The sequence below is a fragment of the Aplidium turbinatum genome, chromosome 6, assembly GCF_918807975.1.
Source record: "Aplidium turbinatum chromosome 6, kaAplTurb1.1, whole genome shotgun sequence".
Lineage (NCBI taxonomy): Eukaryota > Metazoa > Chordata > Ascidiacea > Aplousobranchia > Polyclinidae > Aplidium > Aplidium turbinatum.
In genome coordinates, this window is record NC_137477.1 from 14,405,716 (window position 1) to 14,423,815 (window position 18,100).

At 38.3% G+C, this 18,100-nt stretch overlaps 1 protein-coding gene across 1 annotated transcript; it reads right to left on the minus strand.

Annotated features, from left to right (window-relative positions):
- Nucleotides 1–4,542: 4,542 nt before the first annotated feature.
- On the minus strand, nucleotides 4,543–17,284 carry LOC145772432 (transmembrane protein 198-like). The gene is made up of 8 exons (XM_082584310.1): nucleotides 17,152–17,284; nucleotides 13,574–13,696; nucleotides 13,195–13,302; nucleotides 12,149–12,347; nucleotides 11,240–11,328; nucleotides 8,927–8,983; nucleotides 7,897–8,129; nucleotides 4,543–7,781 (listed from the first exon to the last, which is right to left on the minus strand). The coding sequence occupies exons 1-8, from the start codon at nucleotides 17,282–17,284 to the stop codon at nucleotides 7,182–7,184; spliced, it is 1,542 nt and encodes a 513-aa protein (XP_082440436.1). The 3' UTR covers nucleotides 4,543–7,181.
- Between the last annotated feature and the right edge of the window lie 816 nt (nucleotides 17,285–18,100).

Genomic DNA, 18,100 nt, shown 5'->3' on the forward strand with positions numbered 1-18,100 from the left:
AGGGAGTTCCACTCTGTAAGAAATAAGAATTATATTTTCAGCATGGTTTTCAACAGCAGGAAAGTCACAACCATCCATATCCGTTTTCATTTCAATTTTTTGTAGGAGATGATTTAAGTCTACAAATTTTGTTTTCCAAACTGCACTTTCTTGAAAGTCTATCATTTCCATTTCCAAGTTGTAAAGAAAAAGACAAGTGGGTCACTGAAAATCTGTGATGGGTCTCTTCGTGACCCGCGGGTCAGTGGTTCGCCATCCCTGCAGTAGGCTATCGCTAGAATAACTAATTCATACGAGCTGCGCAAGGAAAGCTAGAAGTTGCTCTACTTGACAACCCCTTGTCCGCAGGCTACGGCTAGAAAATGTTGTTAGGGACAATTTGAACATCCCATAGATAGAACACTAGTGGTGCCGGAATGATCATATCACGTGATGGCCTTAATTAATATAGCAGCTAATCCTCTTTAAGAATATGAAAACAAACGGGCGTACTTTATCAACTATTTATCTTCAAGCAGTTTGAACTTTGAAGATCTATAGTACCAATTGTTTTATATCCACGATTATAGGATTCAAGTGCAATTAAAATACATTAATTATTTTAAAGATATTTAGCATGTAGTTTTAGCATAGTAATGAACATCACAATAATTTTTATTTTATGTAAGTTATATTGCAGATTTGTAATTCCTTATGCGGACACGAGTACGTGTCGAAAACGTTAAAGTTTATTTTATTTTCATAATGTTATATTTTTTGTGTGTAATACATTATGCTAAACCCGTTAAATTTACTTTGTTTTGTCTGTCTAAAAAACATCAAGCTGATAGAATACAGTCTACCTCACAGTGTGTGATATACCTAATGTAACTTTTGAGTATTCTAAAATGTTACGACATAGACCTATTCTTAGGTACCACAGATTCATAAAGTTCTTAGTGTCGCTTCTTTCTTGATGTTTTATCGCATTGGTTGGTTGTTCAAAGACGCTGTAAACGATCCTTCAATTTGTGAACGCTTCTGTGTGACGGTTGAGTTGTGTGAGCCGTCTACAAACGCAAGATTGTGATGAGCAGGTTGCAGACAGCAAAATCCCTCATTGTTACATTGATTCAACGTCTGCAGATGGGATTTTCTTTCTGTGACCCAGACACCTGGTGACATCAATCCGGTGAGTTGTGCTGCGTCATGCTGATAATATGTGACGTCACGCCGGATGTGACGTAAGGTTTTCTATTATTTTAAAACGCGCCTTCAAAAACGCGTCCCGATTATGCAAACTCGCCTACTGATAGTTAACGATCGATGATAGAAAAAAACTAATTAGCTTCTTGAAATTATCCAGAAACAATAAAAATAAAAAGACCAATAAAAATGTTTTGAAATTTTAATACAATATTATTGAAAAAATAACAACGATTTGGATCAATTTTTTGTCACTCTCAAAGAAAAATATACAGCATTTCAACATACACTTCTCCTTTGAGCACATTGCTGATCAAGAAAAAGAATTCTTTAATTTAGTACCTATCAATATTAAAAAAATTAAAAATGTTGAAAAAGTTGGCAAACTTTACGCTTACGTAAGCCCTTACGTCAGGTCATCGTATGCACCATACGTGCCATGCACACAATGCGTTATAATCGCTGATGATGTCATTGGTCATTTACATATTATTGTTGTAAACCTGTCTACGATATTTGTTGGCTGGTAACGATTTAATGTTTTGCAACACGAGTAAAGCTGTGAGATGCTTTTTTGCGATTCTTTTTCAAACTGCTATGTCTGATTTTTAAAAATAGATTAGAGCAAAAAAGAAACATTTTTTTGTAAACAATTTGCATAGAATTTACATTCTCAGAGTTTTGTACTTATGCAGTTCTGCAAATAAACATCCACACAAAATATAAATTTCGTGTTTAGTTCTATTGAGAATGCAGTAGGTAGCCTATCCGGGCGCCGTCACAAGCATCATAAGCGATTACCTACAAAGAAAATGCAATGACTTTGCATAACTGACTGAGGAGGGCTTATTAAAACGCTAAACAAAATCATTTTCCAATGTATTTCCCCGGTTATGACGATCGAAGATAAGGAACCGAAAAGTTACAGTTCATTGCGCAAGGACAACCTACCCTGGTATTTCCCGATCAATTACTTTAACTCAACTACCAATATGAATTACAAGCATCAAAAAGATTTCTAAGTATTTTTGTCGATGCTTTCCATTGCATCAGTTCCACGTACAAACTTTATTTTGTTCCAGCGACCGAAACTATGCAGGTTGATGGCTCGAGACACAGAAATGAAGGCATAACCAGAGCCATTGAGATGACATTTTGGGCCCGGTACCAATACGATTCTTGGCCCCCAAATCAAGGCCCTTCTAAAAAAAAGCACTATCTTTAAAGAACACCTATAATATAATATAGAAATAGTGGATTTTTTTAAATTCTTGGACCCCTTGGAAAGGTTCCGGCCTCTAAGATTATCTTAGCCGGGTCCAAAAGTACTTTCTGGACCTCCCTGTCAATGCTACTGGGCATAAGTATGTAATATTTCAAATCAAAACACCGAGCACGATTATTTGCTAAAGTGCTATCTGATTTGTGCAAATTTTACAAAAACCTTTCATTTTTAATGTTAGGCTGCCAGAACAATCTTGAATTGCTGGTCTTGTCTCAGGAGACGTTGAAAATAAACTGATCAAATAAATCGACTTTCCTTCGCGGGCCTGAACTTTTTCAACAAAATCTGAATTTCAATCGCAGCAATAGCCTAATACTCCTACATCTGCAGCCTAATATTGGAAACAACATATAGGCCTGGGGTAACAGAAATAACCGAGTCTTTGCCGATAGCAAGTTTTTCCAAACACATTTGCTCCTACTTTTATTCATTTATACTTTTTCATAAAATATAATACTTATCAGCCTTCAATAATACCCAGGGCCGTTGACAGGATTTCTCGGGCCCGGTACCAATTTATTTTCGGGCCCCCTTCATCGACAATGTTATGAATATAAAGGTTGTGTACAAACTTTTATTCATGTCGTTTAAGCATGGCCATTTAACAAATCTTGCGCAATCTTAAAATTTCTTGAACCGCAAAACTATCTACTATCTAGCGGTTATTTGTCACATGGCGCTAGAGTATTACTTCCCGATTCGGCTCGGTGGCTTAGTGCGCTCGCCTCTGAATCGGTAGGCATGGGTTCGATACCTTGTCGGGTCATACCAAAGACTTTTTAAAAATGGTACTGAATCTAATTTCTGCTTGGCACTGAGTAATGGAGTGGATTCGGGTAATAATGTACTCAGTTGCGCCTCTATACGGCTGCATTGACACTGTCTGCTTTGTAAAGCGCTGAGGAGCAACGCATTCTGCGATGGATACAGCGCTATATAAAAACTAACATTATTATTATTATGTTTGACTGGTCATTCTAGGCTCACCAAAACAGAATTTACAGCAAAGTTAGTGCAGAAAGTTTTCAATTTGATTTGGGAAAGGTGTTTGGGCCTAGGAGTAGGACAAACATTTGCTGATTGCTGCAATCTGAAAAGCGGTTTTGGTCTAAGTTTTAGTGCAGAAATAGGGATAGCAATCTTCTTACCTGTGCCATTTCAGTTTTTGAGTTTGAACAAATATTAACCTGTTTATTTTGAAATTCGTGTTTCGGGTAATATTCGTGATTAGGGTAATCACTATACTAGATTAAATCCTTATTTTACTGTTTGGTGGCTGAAGTGGCCATTTTACCACCAGAAAGCTGAAGTGGCCCAGTATCCAGAAGGGGGCCCGATACTTTACCATCTGACGCCTGAAATGACTGTTTTAACCTCTGATGGCAATTCCTTTAGATCTGATTTTCTTAAGAACTTGATAATGTTTGAAGTTGCGGGAAATTTTTGATAATGATAATACCACGTAGAAAAGATCGTGAAATGAAAAATTCTGGAAAGAAATGTGACGCAAATTTAATTTACTTTGTTTCAAAATCTAAACAAACTTAAACATCGTTCGTGCACGAAGAAACGCAACAAAAAACTCAGAAAGCGCCATAAAACACAAGTGTTTTGTTTGTTTTTCATTTCTTTATCCTGCATTGCGCGAAAGCGGACTTGAGCGCTATGCATCGGTGTACGCCTTCCGACGTACACCTGACCCACGCTGCAGCCGACGGCAATGTCAGTTTCCGGTTGTCTACTCTACTTATGACTTAAATTTGGTACTACCCATTACTCGAAATCGATCACTGGGTAGAGGCAATTATCGTAAAGTTTCTTGCCCAGAGAAACAACAGCAAGTGCGGGTGGCTGGAGTCGAACATACAGGCTCTCGACTGGGAGCCCAACGCGCTAACCACTCGGCCACTGCTGCCGACAAGTGAGCAGCTGTGCAATGCCATTTGAAAGTTTGCTACAACTGAACTGTCTCTTGAACCGAACTTGCTTTGCGTTAAAAAAAAACAAAAAAAAACTGAACTGTAACTTAGTAGAACTGCGCACTTTAGAGCATCTCCCTATGAGACTTTGACAAGATTATGCTTTCATGTTGAAACAAACATTAAGTATAAATGCGAAACTAACAAACGATCAATGCTTTAGATCCACGTGAACTGGAAAGATAAAGGACTGAAAGTGTCAGTCTTTTTTATTAGAAAAACAGCTTCAAGAGCTGTTTTAGCTTTGCTGAGTAACTATGAGCCAGCATGAACACTGGACACTCACTCGTTCCACGAGTATCCAATGAAAATTTTCATTACTTTGGTCATTGAAATAAAACATTAGGGCTGTTCAAAATGATGTAAAATACAAGAAAACGGTTCGACGTAAAACAAATTCTTTACCAAGCAATGTAACTCGAAACTAGCATATGTTTATTGTTTACCAGGGCGTTCCGTTTTTGGGCAACTTTTTATGAAAAAGAAGCTTGAGTCATATTCTGACATATTAGTACGTGGATCCTTGTATTATAACTTATAAGTGTCCACAACATGGAGAGGCCGGAGCAGAGACAGCGAAACATACAGTTCCACTTTATTGTACCGCGCTTTCTTTGTTCTGAAGCTTTCGTTGTGAAAGTTTGATAAAACAAATCGCTCGGACTTCTAAAACTAAATTTTTCAGACAAACATGTGTTGCAAACGAGGCAAAAAAATCGACTTTTTGTTTTAAACTGCTTTAGAAATTATACGCGATGTACGCCCGGATGTAGCATAAAAGATGTGGAAAATTTGTAAGCGGACAGTGGAATGGAACGAGATGATATGAAGAGAAAAATTATATCAGACACTCAGTCAGAAAATGGAAATTGGGGGAAAATTCACTCCACAGTTGTAGTAGCCTAATACATTACTGCAGCAGCATTTTGACGAACACAGTTACTTTAAAATTCAAATAACTTTATCCAATGTCTGCTGAATGCACCAAATAAAAAAAATCAAATTAGATCTTATTTAAAATTAGTTTTAAAGATTTAAATCAGGTACAAAGCTCGAAATCAAATCAGTCAATAAAAATAATTACTGAATCACAATAAAAGACAAATTAAATTTAGAACAAAAGTTACAAACACAAACAGATGCAAAGCACAGTTGTGCGACGTTGTACATTCAACGAAAGTTTACATTGTGACGATATGTAAAAAAAAAGTCAATAATACGGAAATGCTTCGAGCAGAATCCAACATCACTCCATTTGCAAAAATAAATCGTTTGACAACAATGCGACCTTGTGCGAATTGTCACAGTGGCGCCAGTCATCCAAAACTCAATAAAAACACCTGCTCGAATTAGATTCCTGGTCGACACTGCAACCGAAGTTGAGTATAAAAGCAGAAAAGTATTCGAGAAATAATTAAATCACACTTTATTGCAAACAAGGTGACTGCAACAAAAGTCACTTCCAATTATTATCCACGCAATGATTTACTACGACATTATAGTTGCTCGTCACTGCTTGGCAAGCGAGCATTTCAGGGCAGTGTCGTTCTGGCCAATCAAAACATTGATCACATCGCTCAAGCGAGCAGAAATTGTTCCTTATATATCAAAGATGCGTGGAGACCAAAGCTCGTGACGTAGCTACACTTTTGGATTTTGTACTCTACCAAAGATGTGCGAAGAGTGCAACTGCATATTATATTGTAAAGCAACTTAATGTAGCAAAATGGAAATAGCCATGCATGAAGTCACAAGCAAGACTTTTTTGTGAATTTTACGCTTGTACTTACAAAAACTTCTACACTTCTGATAGAATTAAGATTATTACCAAGAGCGTCACATATAGTTGGGAAAAATAGCACGCTGAGAGAAAACAGGAGTCCCTGTTTAATACTGTTTATATTGTAAATCAAAAACAGACTAGTTTGGCGATGTCTCATTTGGGTGCAACAACTACCAGATCCGCCACCGGTTGATAGCGAAACGAATGAGATCATGACGCAATTTGCACAAGAATGGTTAAAAAAGTTGGACTAATGTAGAAACGTGGAGAAAGCACAAACTCATAAAAATATGCTGGACACAGTAGACTTTAAAACTGATGTAAAAACAAAATGCATTGTGTTAGATTAAAACGATTTATAGCAATGGGTGTGTTCATGCGACCCGGTTTGTATCGCAGATGTGCATTTCTCTTTGCGCTTTACAAACCAGTTTCAGCACAGCCGCATGGAGGCGCAGCCCAGAAAATTACTGTGTCATCAAAAATCTAACTTTTCCCCAACCAGCAAATCAGTTTTTGTAGACTGATTCAACCTCTGCACAGGTTGAATCAATGTAAAAAGGACTGATTTTCTGCCCAGGACTTTGCTAAGTGCAAGAAGAAACGAAGTTTAGTACCACAACTTTCGAAATGTCTTAGGTATGAACCGTCAGAATATTGATTCTACGTCTTAGAAGCGGGTAGGCGGGTATTAACCCATGAATCGATAGAAATTATATCATATTGTTGCAGTTTACATTGCTAAATTCCAATTAAAATTAATAAAAACAGAACATTTCACTCAACACATGATTAATAACTAGCAAATTTCGTAACAAATTGATCTACGTTATAGCACAGAACTTCACAACAAAATTACGATTGAGCGTAAATACGAATTAGATACGACAATGGTAAAACAGCAAGTTGTGATAACACTGAAAAACAGATCGCCCAAAGGATGTCACGGCTACACATCGCCACTACCAGAGGGGGCGTTCGATGGATCCGAAGATTGAAGAGGGGGGCGTGTTGACCTTTGAACCTGTAAACGTTGCGCGTGGGCTGCAATGGCATTACTATGGCAACGGGCATTTGTGGAGTCGGAAAGAAGCAGCTGAGTGTCGCTGATGTGACCAGGGTCTGTCTGTCCGGACTGAGGTCCACTTGGGGACACTCTGTAGCGTCTAGCCCCACCACCTTGATTTCGGCGCTTATTGGGAGCTTTGGGTTGCTTTTGGGCATGCTTGGGCCGTTTTTGACGGGACCTTGCAGAAAATTGTTCGATAGGTTCATGGTTCGGCTCAGTGGGCCTCTGGGAACGATCCCGGGTCGAGCGAGGATTTCGAGACGATGCAGCTGCTAGGTAACCACCACTGGTCGAAGGCTGATTTGACTCGAGAGAGTAACCATCTCCACTGCGTAGCTGTTCTACTAGCGGGGTTCGTGTGGAGTTTGAATGTTGAGGTGTCGAACGACGAGAAACAAAAGCTCCGAGTTCGGTTCTGATGACATTATGGTCTTCATTGACAGGCTCCCCCATTCCCAGCTCAACACACTCGAAGTAGCTCTGTGTAATGAGATCGTAATTAGCGCACAGTTGCAACATACTCGATATACTTGCAACCTGGGTCGCGTAAAAGACAAAAAAAGTGTAAATTTGCGCTGTACAACCCTCAACATACCGGAGGAGGCGCAGATGAAGTAGGATCCTCTTCCTGAAGTGCGGTGGTGGCAACAGGAGGGACTCGTGCAGCATCCTGGTGGCGGGATGGGCGGCGCTCGGATCTGCTCTGGCCAACAACGGATGTGTTTCGGCGAGTGGGGGGTCTCCTGTCCACAGTCGAATAAACTTCTCCACGCCGTTGTCGGACCAAGTGGGTCCGGACTCGTTTGCGACGACCTTGTACAATTATAACTGCAACAAGATGCAAAAAGTTTAGCAGCTTGTAATTAAATTTACAAGTTTCCAATGACAGTATTACTATGCTTTGCCTGTGATTACAGGTGCAGTCATGAAGTGCAAAGTGGACACAGTGCTAAGTTGCTGATCCCTTAGCCTACGAAGCTGAATAAAACAATGAAACATTAACAAATAAAACAAATCAAAATTTGGATATCTAATGCCAAGCTTCTGTTGGTCTGAAGAAGGAGCCTGTATTTTAACATACTGACCATTCAACTAGCAAATTCTTCTGTTGAACTGCAGTAAAAGTGAAACACTTATTTCTTTTTAAGTTCAATGGTCAACATACTTTACGCAAATAAACTAGATGGATTTTTTTGGAATCTACTCGAAATAGTATTTTGCACATGCATATGGCTTGTTGCTTTGAGTTTGTTGGTCCATGAGGTTTATGTAAGATTCGAATTTTATCTTGGTAGATTGGTGTGGTAGACCTTTACACCGTGGACCGAGTAACCTTGTTCAATATGATCACTTGTCTCTAGTCACACAAGGAAGTCGTTAAGGAAGTTGCTGCAACGCATAATATTGTTGTGCTATGCAACTTCCTGTAGGTCAAATTATACAAAGAAAACTATCCCGAAGGCTAACAGGCTCACAACTAGACTGTGCAGAACGCAGGACAAAGAATACATTCAGGAACGCATAAAGCTATCACCACTTGAATGTTGTCTGGATCCGAGTAAAAATTCAAACACTACTTTAAAACACTAATTAAATCAGTATTCCTGACAATACAAATGACATACCGTCGGTATGGTCGTATCCCTGTGATGTCACGTTCCACTGGATGAGAATACCAGACACTGTGGAAACGTATTGTCACCATTAGGAGCAGAAAAAATATGAAATAAACATATTAACAACACACCTGCTTGCCAGTGTAAGGGCCACTCTGCTGAGCAAAAGCATGATTTGCTGAAAAGATCATCGGCTATTGATGAATAGTTTGGAATGGAATCAACCAAGATCGAGCATCAAAGTGTGATAAAGTGCAAGTTGTATGCACAAAAAGCAACAGATATATGAAGGGTGTCATCTCATCATTCATCTGACAACGTGAGCGAAGAAAGTCTTGATGACGCGGACCAAATGACTTCAACCCAATCGGTTGGTAAAACCACCAGAGCAGAACGCCGTGAGATCGCAATGACTTCAACCCGAATGACGCAGGACATGGACCCACAATGCGGCAAAATGCATTAGGTTACAAAATTACATAAAAGATAAATAGAAAAAGAACAAAAGTAGACCAAAAATGATTTGGACATTAAATAACCTATTACTAGGCCCGCAAAAGTCAATAAAGTCAAAACTTTTTAAAGACCTCGTTTGTCCACGAATCAAAGAATGAAGTTGTTTTCAGCACCTAGGGGACTGTTTCTAAGAAGTTTATAGGTCAAAATAAAGTCAAAATTGACAATAAAGTCAAAATTTGTCAAATTATGGCTTTTGAAAACTTTTTGAGTATCTTCATCTGAGTAATTTTTGTCAAAATTCTCGTGGAAGCATTGTAAATCAGGAACTGCAAAACAATTAAACTACATTAACCCATAACAGCAGGAAATATGTCACGAAGCCCACTTGGCTCAGCAGTAACTTTTATCGCAAATTATCCATTGTTTATTCATTGTTATGTATTTATTAAATATTTCTTTTAAAACACTTCCTCTTCAAAAAAATGGTCTCTTTGAAGATCAACAGTTTGGATTTTAGGAATAGCTTACTGACGTTCTGTAATACAGGAATGCCTAAGCAAGCCAAAACGTCTTCAGCAAAAGAAACAGATTTGTCGAAATTTTCCTGATAAATTTAATGCAACTCCTGGGTGTGATTTAACGGAATGGCCCGATTCGGTGAGTCCGATTCGGTGAGTTCCCTATTCGGTGAGAGCCTTTTTCGGTGAGAGCCCTATTCGGTGAGTTTTTTTTTTAAATTATTGCGCGCCGTAGCCTAATTATCATTGCCGTTATAGGGGTTAGGGGATAGGGGTTAGGGGGGTTTTGGGGTTTGGGAGTTTTGGGTTTTTGGGGGTTAGGGTTTTGGGTTTTTGGTGGTTTGGGTTTTGGGTTTTTGGGGTTTTTTTTTTTTTTTGGGGGGGTTTGGGTTTTTGGGGTTTTGGTTTTTGGGTTTGAGGTTAGGGGTTTTAATTAGGCTACGGTACCCAATAATTTTCAAAAAAAAATTCAAAAAAATCACTGAATAGGGCTCTCACCGAAAAAGGCTCTCACCGAATAGTAGCAGACCCTGTCGATTTAAGACCCAAACGTGTTCAATAAAATGAGATTGTTCAAACAGGTTTGCCTTGATTGCGATGCTTGTTGTCCCTCCAATCCAGCTTGATGGCGTTTACTTTTCCTGTGGCTTCCAACAAAATACTTTTCATCGCACTTCACTATAAACTCGCAAAAATTGCACCATAAAAGTGCGATGAAAAGTATTTTGTTGGAAGCCACAGGAAAAGTAAACGCCATCAAGCTGGATTGGAGCGACAACAAGCATCGCAATCAAGGCAAACCTGTTTGAACAATCTCATTTTATTGAACACGTTTGGGTCTTAAATCGACATAATTAATATGTTTGGGTAACTGGTATCAATTTAAGGAAGAACTGTGGCCTCTACAAATAAGCAATTTCGTTAGGTCAAAATAAAGTAAATTTGATAAAAAGAAAGTCAAAACAAATTTTTTTTAGGTCAAAATAAAAATGGCCCTACCTATTACATAATGGACAAAATTAAATTATACATACAAATGCTGTCAAGAGTGCTCATGATCGTAAACCATGGTGGTCGGTGGACTGTACCCAATAGTGATGCAAGTCATTTAGAGATATGGTTTTGTTATGTTCGTAATGTAAGCGACCCATTTCTGAACAGTGCAACATCAACAAAATAAGCAAGTCTCGCTTCATTCTACTTGGAGTCATTGCAGCATTCGGATAACAAGCCATTACAGGCTCAGAATATACGGGTCACGTCGTTTAGGTTGAAGTCATTCGGATCGCTTCCTAACATCCACCACACAAGTTGCACATTTAAATACTTTCGATGATCTACTCACACGACAACGCAGGCCATACTGCAAGGATCACCCACGCGTACCAGCAAGACGGGAACGAAGGGGTTGCCATGAGTGCTTCCCATGCATACCTGTGGGGAAAACGCGGTGGTAAGGTACAAGAATGACAGTGATTCACAAAAAAATAATTAAATGAACCTGTTCACCAAGCAACCAGTAGTATGTTTTCGAAATTGAGAAGTTTTGTTTATTTCAACCTTCGTATTTGTAATTTATATATGATTTTTTTTTTGACAAACCACGTTTTGTTTTATTTGATGCTGCCTGTGCTGAATTGCAACTTAAGGTAGATTTGACACGATTTATTGAGGTTAACAAAAAACTCTCAATCTGGTGAAAAAAAAACAATTTGACAATTAAGAAAACTGAAGAATCAATTGAAATAATGGAATAAGTTGCACAATGTACATGCCATGAAAAACAAGTCGATCATGTGACCACCAAATGATGAGCAGCAAACAAATAAATAAAACTTATAAAATGAGTAAATGCAAAACACAAATATTAGCTATTAATGACATTATGACATTACAAACACAGTCAAGGCCAATTAAAATAAAATGATGTTGCAGCTCATGGATTTGCTTAAAGAAAACCTTAATTTTCTAGACATGTTTAAAGCCGTAATGGCCCGATTCGGTGAATCCGATTCGGTGAGTCCGATTCGGTGAGTCCGATCCCTTAACGGGGGATTTTTTCAATTTTTTTTTTTAATTATTGGGTACCGTGGCCTAATTATCATTGCCGTTTTAGGGTTAGGGGTTAGGAGTTAGGGGTTAGAGGTTAGGAACTCACTGAATCAGACTCACCGAATCGGACTCACCGAATCAGACTCACCGAATAGTAGCAAACCCGTTTAAAGCAGACAAACATAAAGACAAAAATACATACCAAAATAGAAAAAATCTCTCAATGAAATAATCAATGCACAAGGTGATAAGCACACTGCCAAACACGGCGGTGCTGCAAATGATCAATTGCTTTTGATACTTTAAAGTAAGTATTGAAAAGAAGACACCAGTTCCAAATAAAATGCTTGCAGGAATCCATGGAGTAGAGGGATGGTAGAATGATTGCATACCAATGATGCCTAGAAGGATGATAAGGACAATTAAATGTGATGGGTGCAGCAAAACTTTCGAGTTCTGGAAACTGATCAACTTTTTTTCCAATATACAACTAACCTGATTTCTAGACAAATGGGCCATGCACAGCACACTTGCAAGGAGATTCGACAATGCTTATCATATAATCATTTTATAAGATTACACTATGAGTGATCTGTGATTAACTGATTATTATGAAAAATTGAACATGTGCATAGTTATAAATGAAAGCTAACATGAATTGAGCAAAAATACATAAACCGAAAAGAAGATGTTTATAAAAATAAAGACAAACTAAAAATCCAAACCATTTATTTGCACATACGACCCTTAGTACACTTGGCCTGAACATGGCAGTTATGTAACAACACTTCAACCATAGTAAACAGTAAACACTTTACTTCCAAGCACTGTGTAATTACACATATAAAAATAGAAATCTTAAGCCTGCTGACATGAAAGTGATTTGAAATGTATAAAACATATCTGAACACCTTTCACTTGATAGAGATGCTAATGTTCACAGGTCACATATATACAGAAACTGTTTACAGAGTTGTAAATCATGGATGATTTAGATTCTTCTCGGATTTGCGTTCCTATTCAAATCACTGCAGGCAGTGCGGGACCATACAAATAGTAGGGCTTGTATGGAAATGTGGACAACAAATACATTAATAGACATGCATTAAAGTTATGATTTCTTATCAGTCTCGATTGACTTCTGCAGACTTTCTATGAAACATCAAGCATCTAGAGACCCTTGATCATAAGATTTCATGAATTACTAAAACTTATTAAAATGCATAACACTGCCGACCACATAATTACCTGCAAAAGCAACCAGAACACCAAGAAAGAAACCTTGCAAAAATAAGCCAACATAGCGCACAAGCATTGTTATAAAACCACACAATATGCCAATTCCAACAGAGATGCCTGAAATCAAAAATAAAATCGAGCTTAATTATGAATATAATCCTGTAAGATTAAGAATATATTAAACCAGTAGCCTTTGCAGTGCTCAGGAAATGATGCCTAGCTGTAGCATAGCATTTTATCTCCTGCATTTCATAAAATTTTCCCATATTTATAATACCGGTACTGTATTTCCATCAGAACTAGTTGTCAATTGCTTGATCTCAAGCATATATTATATAAAACAAATACCAAATTACCAGTTCAATGATTAGCACTATTCAGTACTCACCAGCAGTTACTTCAATGGAAACATTTTGTTGAAAAATTCTTTCTTCATTGCAGATCATAAAAACCGTTGTTCCACCAAAGATCAATCCACTCAAAAACATGACAGCTTTGAAGCAACGATATCCTTTAAAACAAATGTTATGTGCAAATAAGTATATTTTTTTTAAATTGTACCGGTACGATAAGTTAGTTTTCAAGCAGTGGTTATTCTTACCATATGTGCTAGCCCTAACGTCTGAGTTTATGGTTTTTTAGTTATTTGAACTTAAATTTATTTTTTTTTGCCGACTCTTTAACAGTGTCCGACAAGTTGTTTGTAAGCAATTCTTTGTAAAGCAATTATTCGTAAGCAATTGTTCGTAAAACAATTGTTTGTAAAACAATTGTTTGTAAAATAAATTCTTCGTAAAAATTCTTCCAGCTTTTTTTGCGCTGTATTTTTAATTGTATATACTTTATGTTGTCACAATGAAGACCAACTAAATTGATTAAGCATAATTTCTATTCTGATCTGAAATTTCTGAATGAAAATTGTTTTTATGCTTTTTCGATTGTGAGTAATGACATGTATATAATTGTTTAGGTTTTTCAGTAGTGCTGAAATATAGAAATTTTCATACATGAATTTGCATTTACAAAAAAGGAATGCTACCAAGTAGCCTGAATGAAATTCCACGCAATCTTAGCATTACAAATCCAGCAATCTAACATTATAAATTTTCCTGACGTTGCCGTAAAGTTACAAACTGTGAAGAATCACCACAAATTTGTTATTTCTTTTTTTTAACACCTTGGAAGCATAGAATGATGATAAGTTAAGCACCGAAATCGTCAATTTATACAATCTTCTGCTGAGACTGCAAATATCATGCATGAACGCATCTAGGCGTTCAAAACAAATTTTAATACACTTTTTACTTTTTGTAAATTTTTTCAAATCTAATTTAAGCACTGAAACATTTCAATTTATAATATACGAAATGATAATCTCCAATTGACTAAAGGTGAAGAACGAGAATGTTTATTCTTGTAAAGTATCTGTCAGCTACTCTCAAAATTTTGGTTTCAAAAATTAGCCAAAAAATGTAAAATTTTATCAACTATATAAACGTAATATCATTATTGCTAAGTGAAGAAATTCCAGGTCATACAGCGCGGGAGTCTCAGGCAAATACTTGCAACTCCTAAATAAGATTATCACAATTCTGCGAGAAAACCTCGAAACTGGCAACTACGATGCCAATCAGCGTGTGTGCACTTGTGTAACCTATTCGTTGCACTGCTAGGGTGCAGTCCATAAATAAGAATAATGTTATGCCTAGATAGTAAATCAAACCTTTTTTTATTGATTTAACATCGGCAGAGGAAAAAAACGATTGATTTACTATCTGGGTAATTTTATTGTCACTTTACAACAGGTAAGGTCTTTTAGCGGCAGGGCTTATTTTTAATATTAAATCAGGTTTACAATGTCATCTCATTACACGACTTACTCTCACTGTGTTATGCAAGAAAAGACACAAACAGTACAATTTTTGGAGCTGGTATACAAGTTCCCCCCCCCCCCCTTGGTAACTCATGACAAAGAGGAATTGACTAAAACATATATATGGATTGAAGTGTGTGAACAGCAAAGCGAAGGTAAAGTAGTTTCACCCTATATGTTTGGTCAAGACCTGTCTTTGTCATGAGTTACCAGGGGGGGGGGGCTTGTATACCAGCTCCCAATTTTTAAAGTCTCTGGTTTAGAGATGTACCGATACATCGATATCGGCATCGGTATCGGTGATATTGGCCATTTTTTGAGTATCGGTATCGGCAAAATTTGGCCGATACTGTGGCCGATACTAAACGTGTAAAAAAAGGCGTTTTCTGCGGATTTTCTGCAGAAGCAAAGATATAGATTTTTTAAAGTAGGCACTAACGTCAATGTCGTCACATTGAAGTAGAAAAATAACAACCTGTTCAACTTTTTGATACCTCACACTCCCATGACTTCATGGGCGCACCTTTTGGCATTGTTTGCTTACAGTGATTCTTTCACTCAAAGTTGTGAAGGAGACTCAATTTCTCCAATGTTTTTCATTTGTGTTTTTTTTTTACTCTCAGCAGAGGATAAAACCAGGCCAAGATTACCCAGTACCCAGGTGGCGGGAATGTGTAGTTTTGCATCGTTTTTGCATTGCTGGACGTTTGAGGGACCCGTGTGGCTTGGTTATTTTTGGTGGGCTGGTTCTGTCAGTTTGTGGTTTGGTTTCCGCCTTTCGTTGTGGTGGACTCACCAGGCTTGAACAATGTCGTGGCGGATTGGGCGGGCTCGGGGTGGGACTGCGAATCTTCACTGAACTAATCAATAAGTGGTCTTGTTGCGCCTGGGATGGCGGCCTCATTGTGGGGGGAAGTGTCCTTCCCTGCTGTCGGCACGAGGCTGGGCGCTTACTGGTGCGGCGGGCTGTTGCGATTCGCTGGCCATAACGATGTAGCTTCCACGCTAGCCATTTAGACCATCCAATCAACTATATGTTTCTCGGCAGCCGTTTTGTAGCAACAATTGACATCGACAAGAATTGAAATGGCTAGTGTGGAAGCTGCACCGTTTTCGTTGGCGGGTTGCGGCAGCTCGCTGTGCTGGTGAGTGCTCAGCCTTGTGCTGGTGGCCGGGAGGACGCTCCTTTCTTCGCAATGAGGTTGTCATCTTGGGCGCAACGGGACCATTTTGATTGGTTTTTTGAGGATTTGTGGTCCCATTGCTTTCTTTTTGGGCCTACTTATTCTGCTGCAACATTGTTTGGGCTTGGTGATTTTGTTGCGGCTAAGGGTGGAAGTTGAATTGCTGACTGGTGGAGCCGGCTTGCTGGGGGCAGCCGAGTTGCACAGGTTTTTTGAGCGTTTGGCGGGGTGGGAGCGATGCAGAATTGCGCATTTTTGCTACCTGGGTAGTCTTGGCCTGGCAAAAGCTTGGCCTGGCAAAACCAAACGACAAGCGCCAAACTTTACATTTTACATCTTATTATCAATTATGATAGCCTATTTGGAGAGTTTGCGCAAACATTTTATTAATTTTTCAGAAACCCCAATTATGATGTAATGTTTCTTCCCTTATACCCCAATCCTCAATTACGGTGGCCTTCCATTACTAAAACCTACTATTATGACACAACAATGCGGTTGAGATTGGATTCTTGAATCTTTAATAAATTATGTCAATTCAAAGTTTTTTTTAATAGTTTTATGCAAATAAAGTAAAACTTAGCATTTGATATATTTCCTTGCAAATACCAAAATTGCTTCTTTTTGTAACACCAAAGTATCGGTATCAGTATCGGTATCGGCCTAAAAAAGTGATATCGGTATCGGGATCGGTATCGGCCAAAATATTGGTATCGATACATCTCTACTCTGGTTTGACCCGAGCTAGGATCGATATCATATCTACCAGTACCGGTACCAGAGCAGAAACCACTCGACCACTGAACTAACTCAGTGATAAATGTTGGAATATTTCACTTTAACATAACATAACTTATGCATTAGCTAACTTGCAAAATCTGTGAACAAATTCCAAATCTGAAAACTTACCAAAAAATGTATACACTAATCCAAACAAACATAACGTTCCACATAGTGCTGATATAACAGCATTATAGTTGTTGAAATCCACTTCTTCACAACTCAATGAATTATTTACACCAGTTATGTTTTGTACAGACATGGTCACTTTTGCTTTTGCAGTACCATAAACAAGCAAGCCATAAACCTTGTAGATTAGTATAAGCTTTAAAAATACTGTGTTTAATGCGCAGTAGTTTACACAATACACATATGCAGATGAATTGATTGGATCTTTATCCTCGGACTGGGAAAACTTCTTGCAGAGCTTAATCCTGGCAGTTTCGCATACTTGTGAAGGGTCACCGAGATTGGCAGAGTGAAATTTCCGATTGTTGAAGTCTTGTTGCCGGGGAGCTATTTCATCCATTAGATGACGCTGGATGGAGAGCATTCCTTAACATGCGTTGCTCAAGCGCACACCACGAGAGTCGAACCAGCGCCGCTTGATTTTGAAGCTTCTTCATTCCAGAAGTCACGCGCTAACCAACTGAGCTATGAGGACGGACGGATAGTTATTTAAAATGTTGTGGTCTGTGAGCTGTTCCATCCATTAGGTCCCACTGAATTGGTGTAAGATATGAAACAACACTAAGCCCACTAACTACCAAACCATGGCAAATCATATATATAAACAAGCCTTGCCAACATGTGAACCTCTAATAATAACTGGGAGTCAATGTTGGTTGGTTTTAAAACTTTATCTCGGACAGACAAAACTTATGATAGGTTGTTTAGACTGGCAGTTTCACACACTTGCAAAGACTTTGAACCAGTGATGCAGGGTGGGTTACCGTAGGCTACTGAGTTTGACATTAGTGAAGTTTCTATAGCTAGTTATTTAAAATGTTGTGGTCTGTAAGCTATTCCATCCATTAGGTCCCACTGAATGGAGAGCAGTCTTGAAATGCATCGCTCA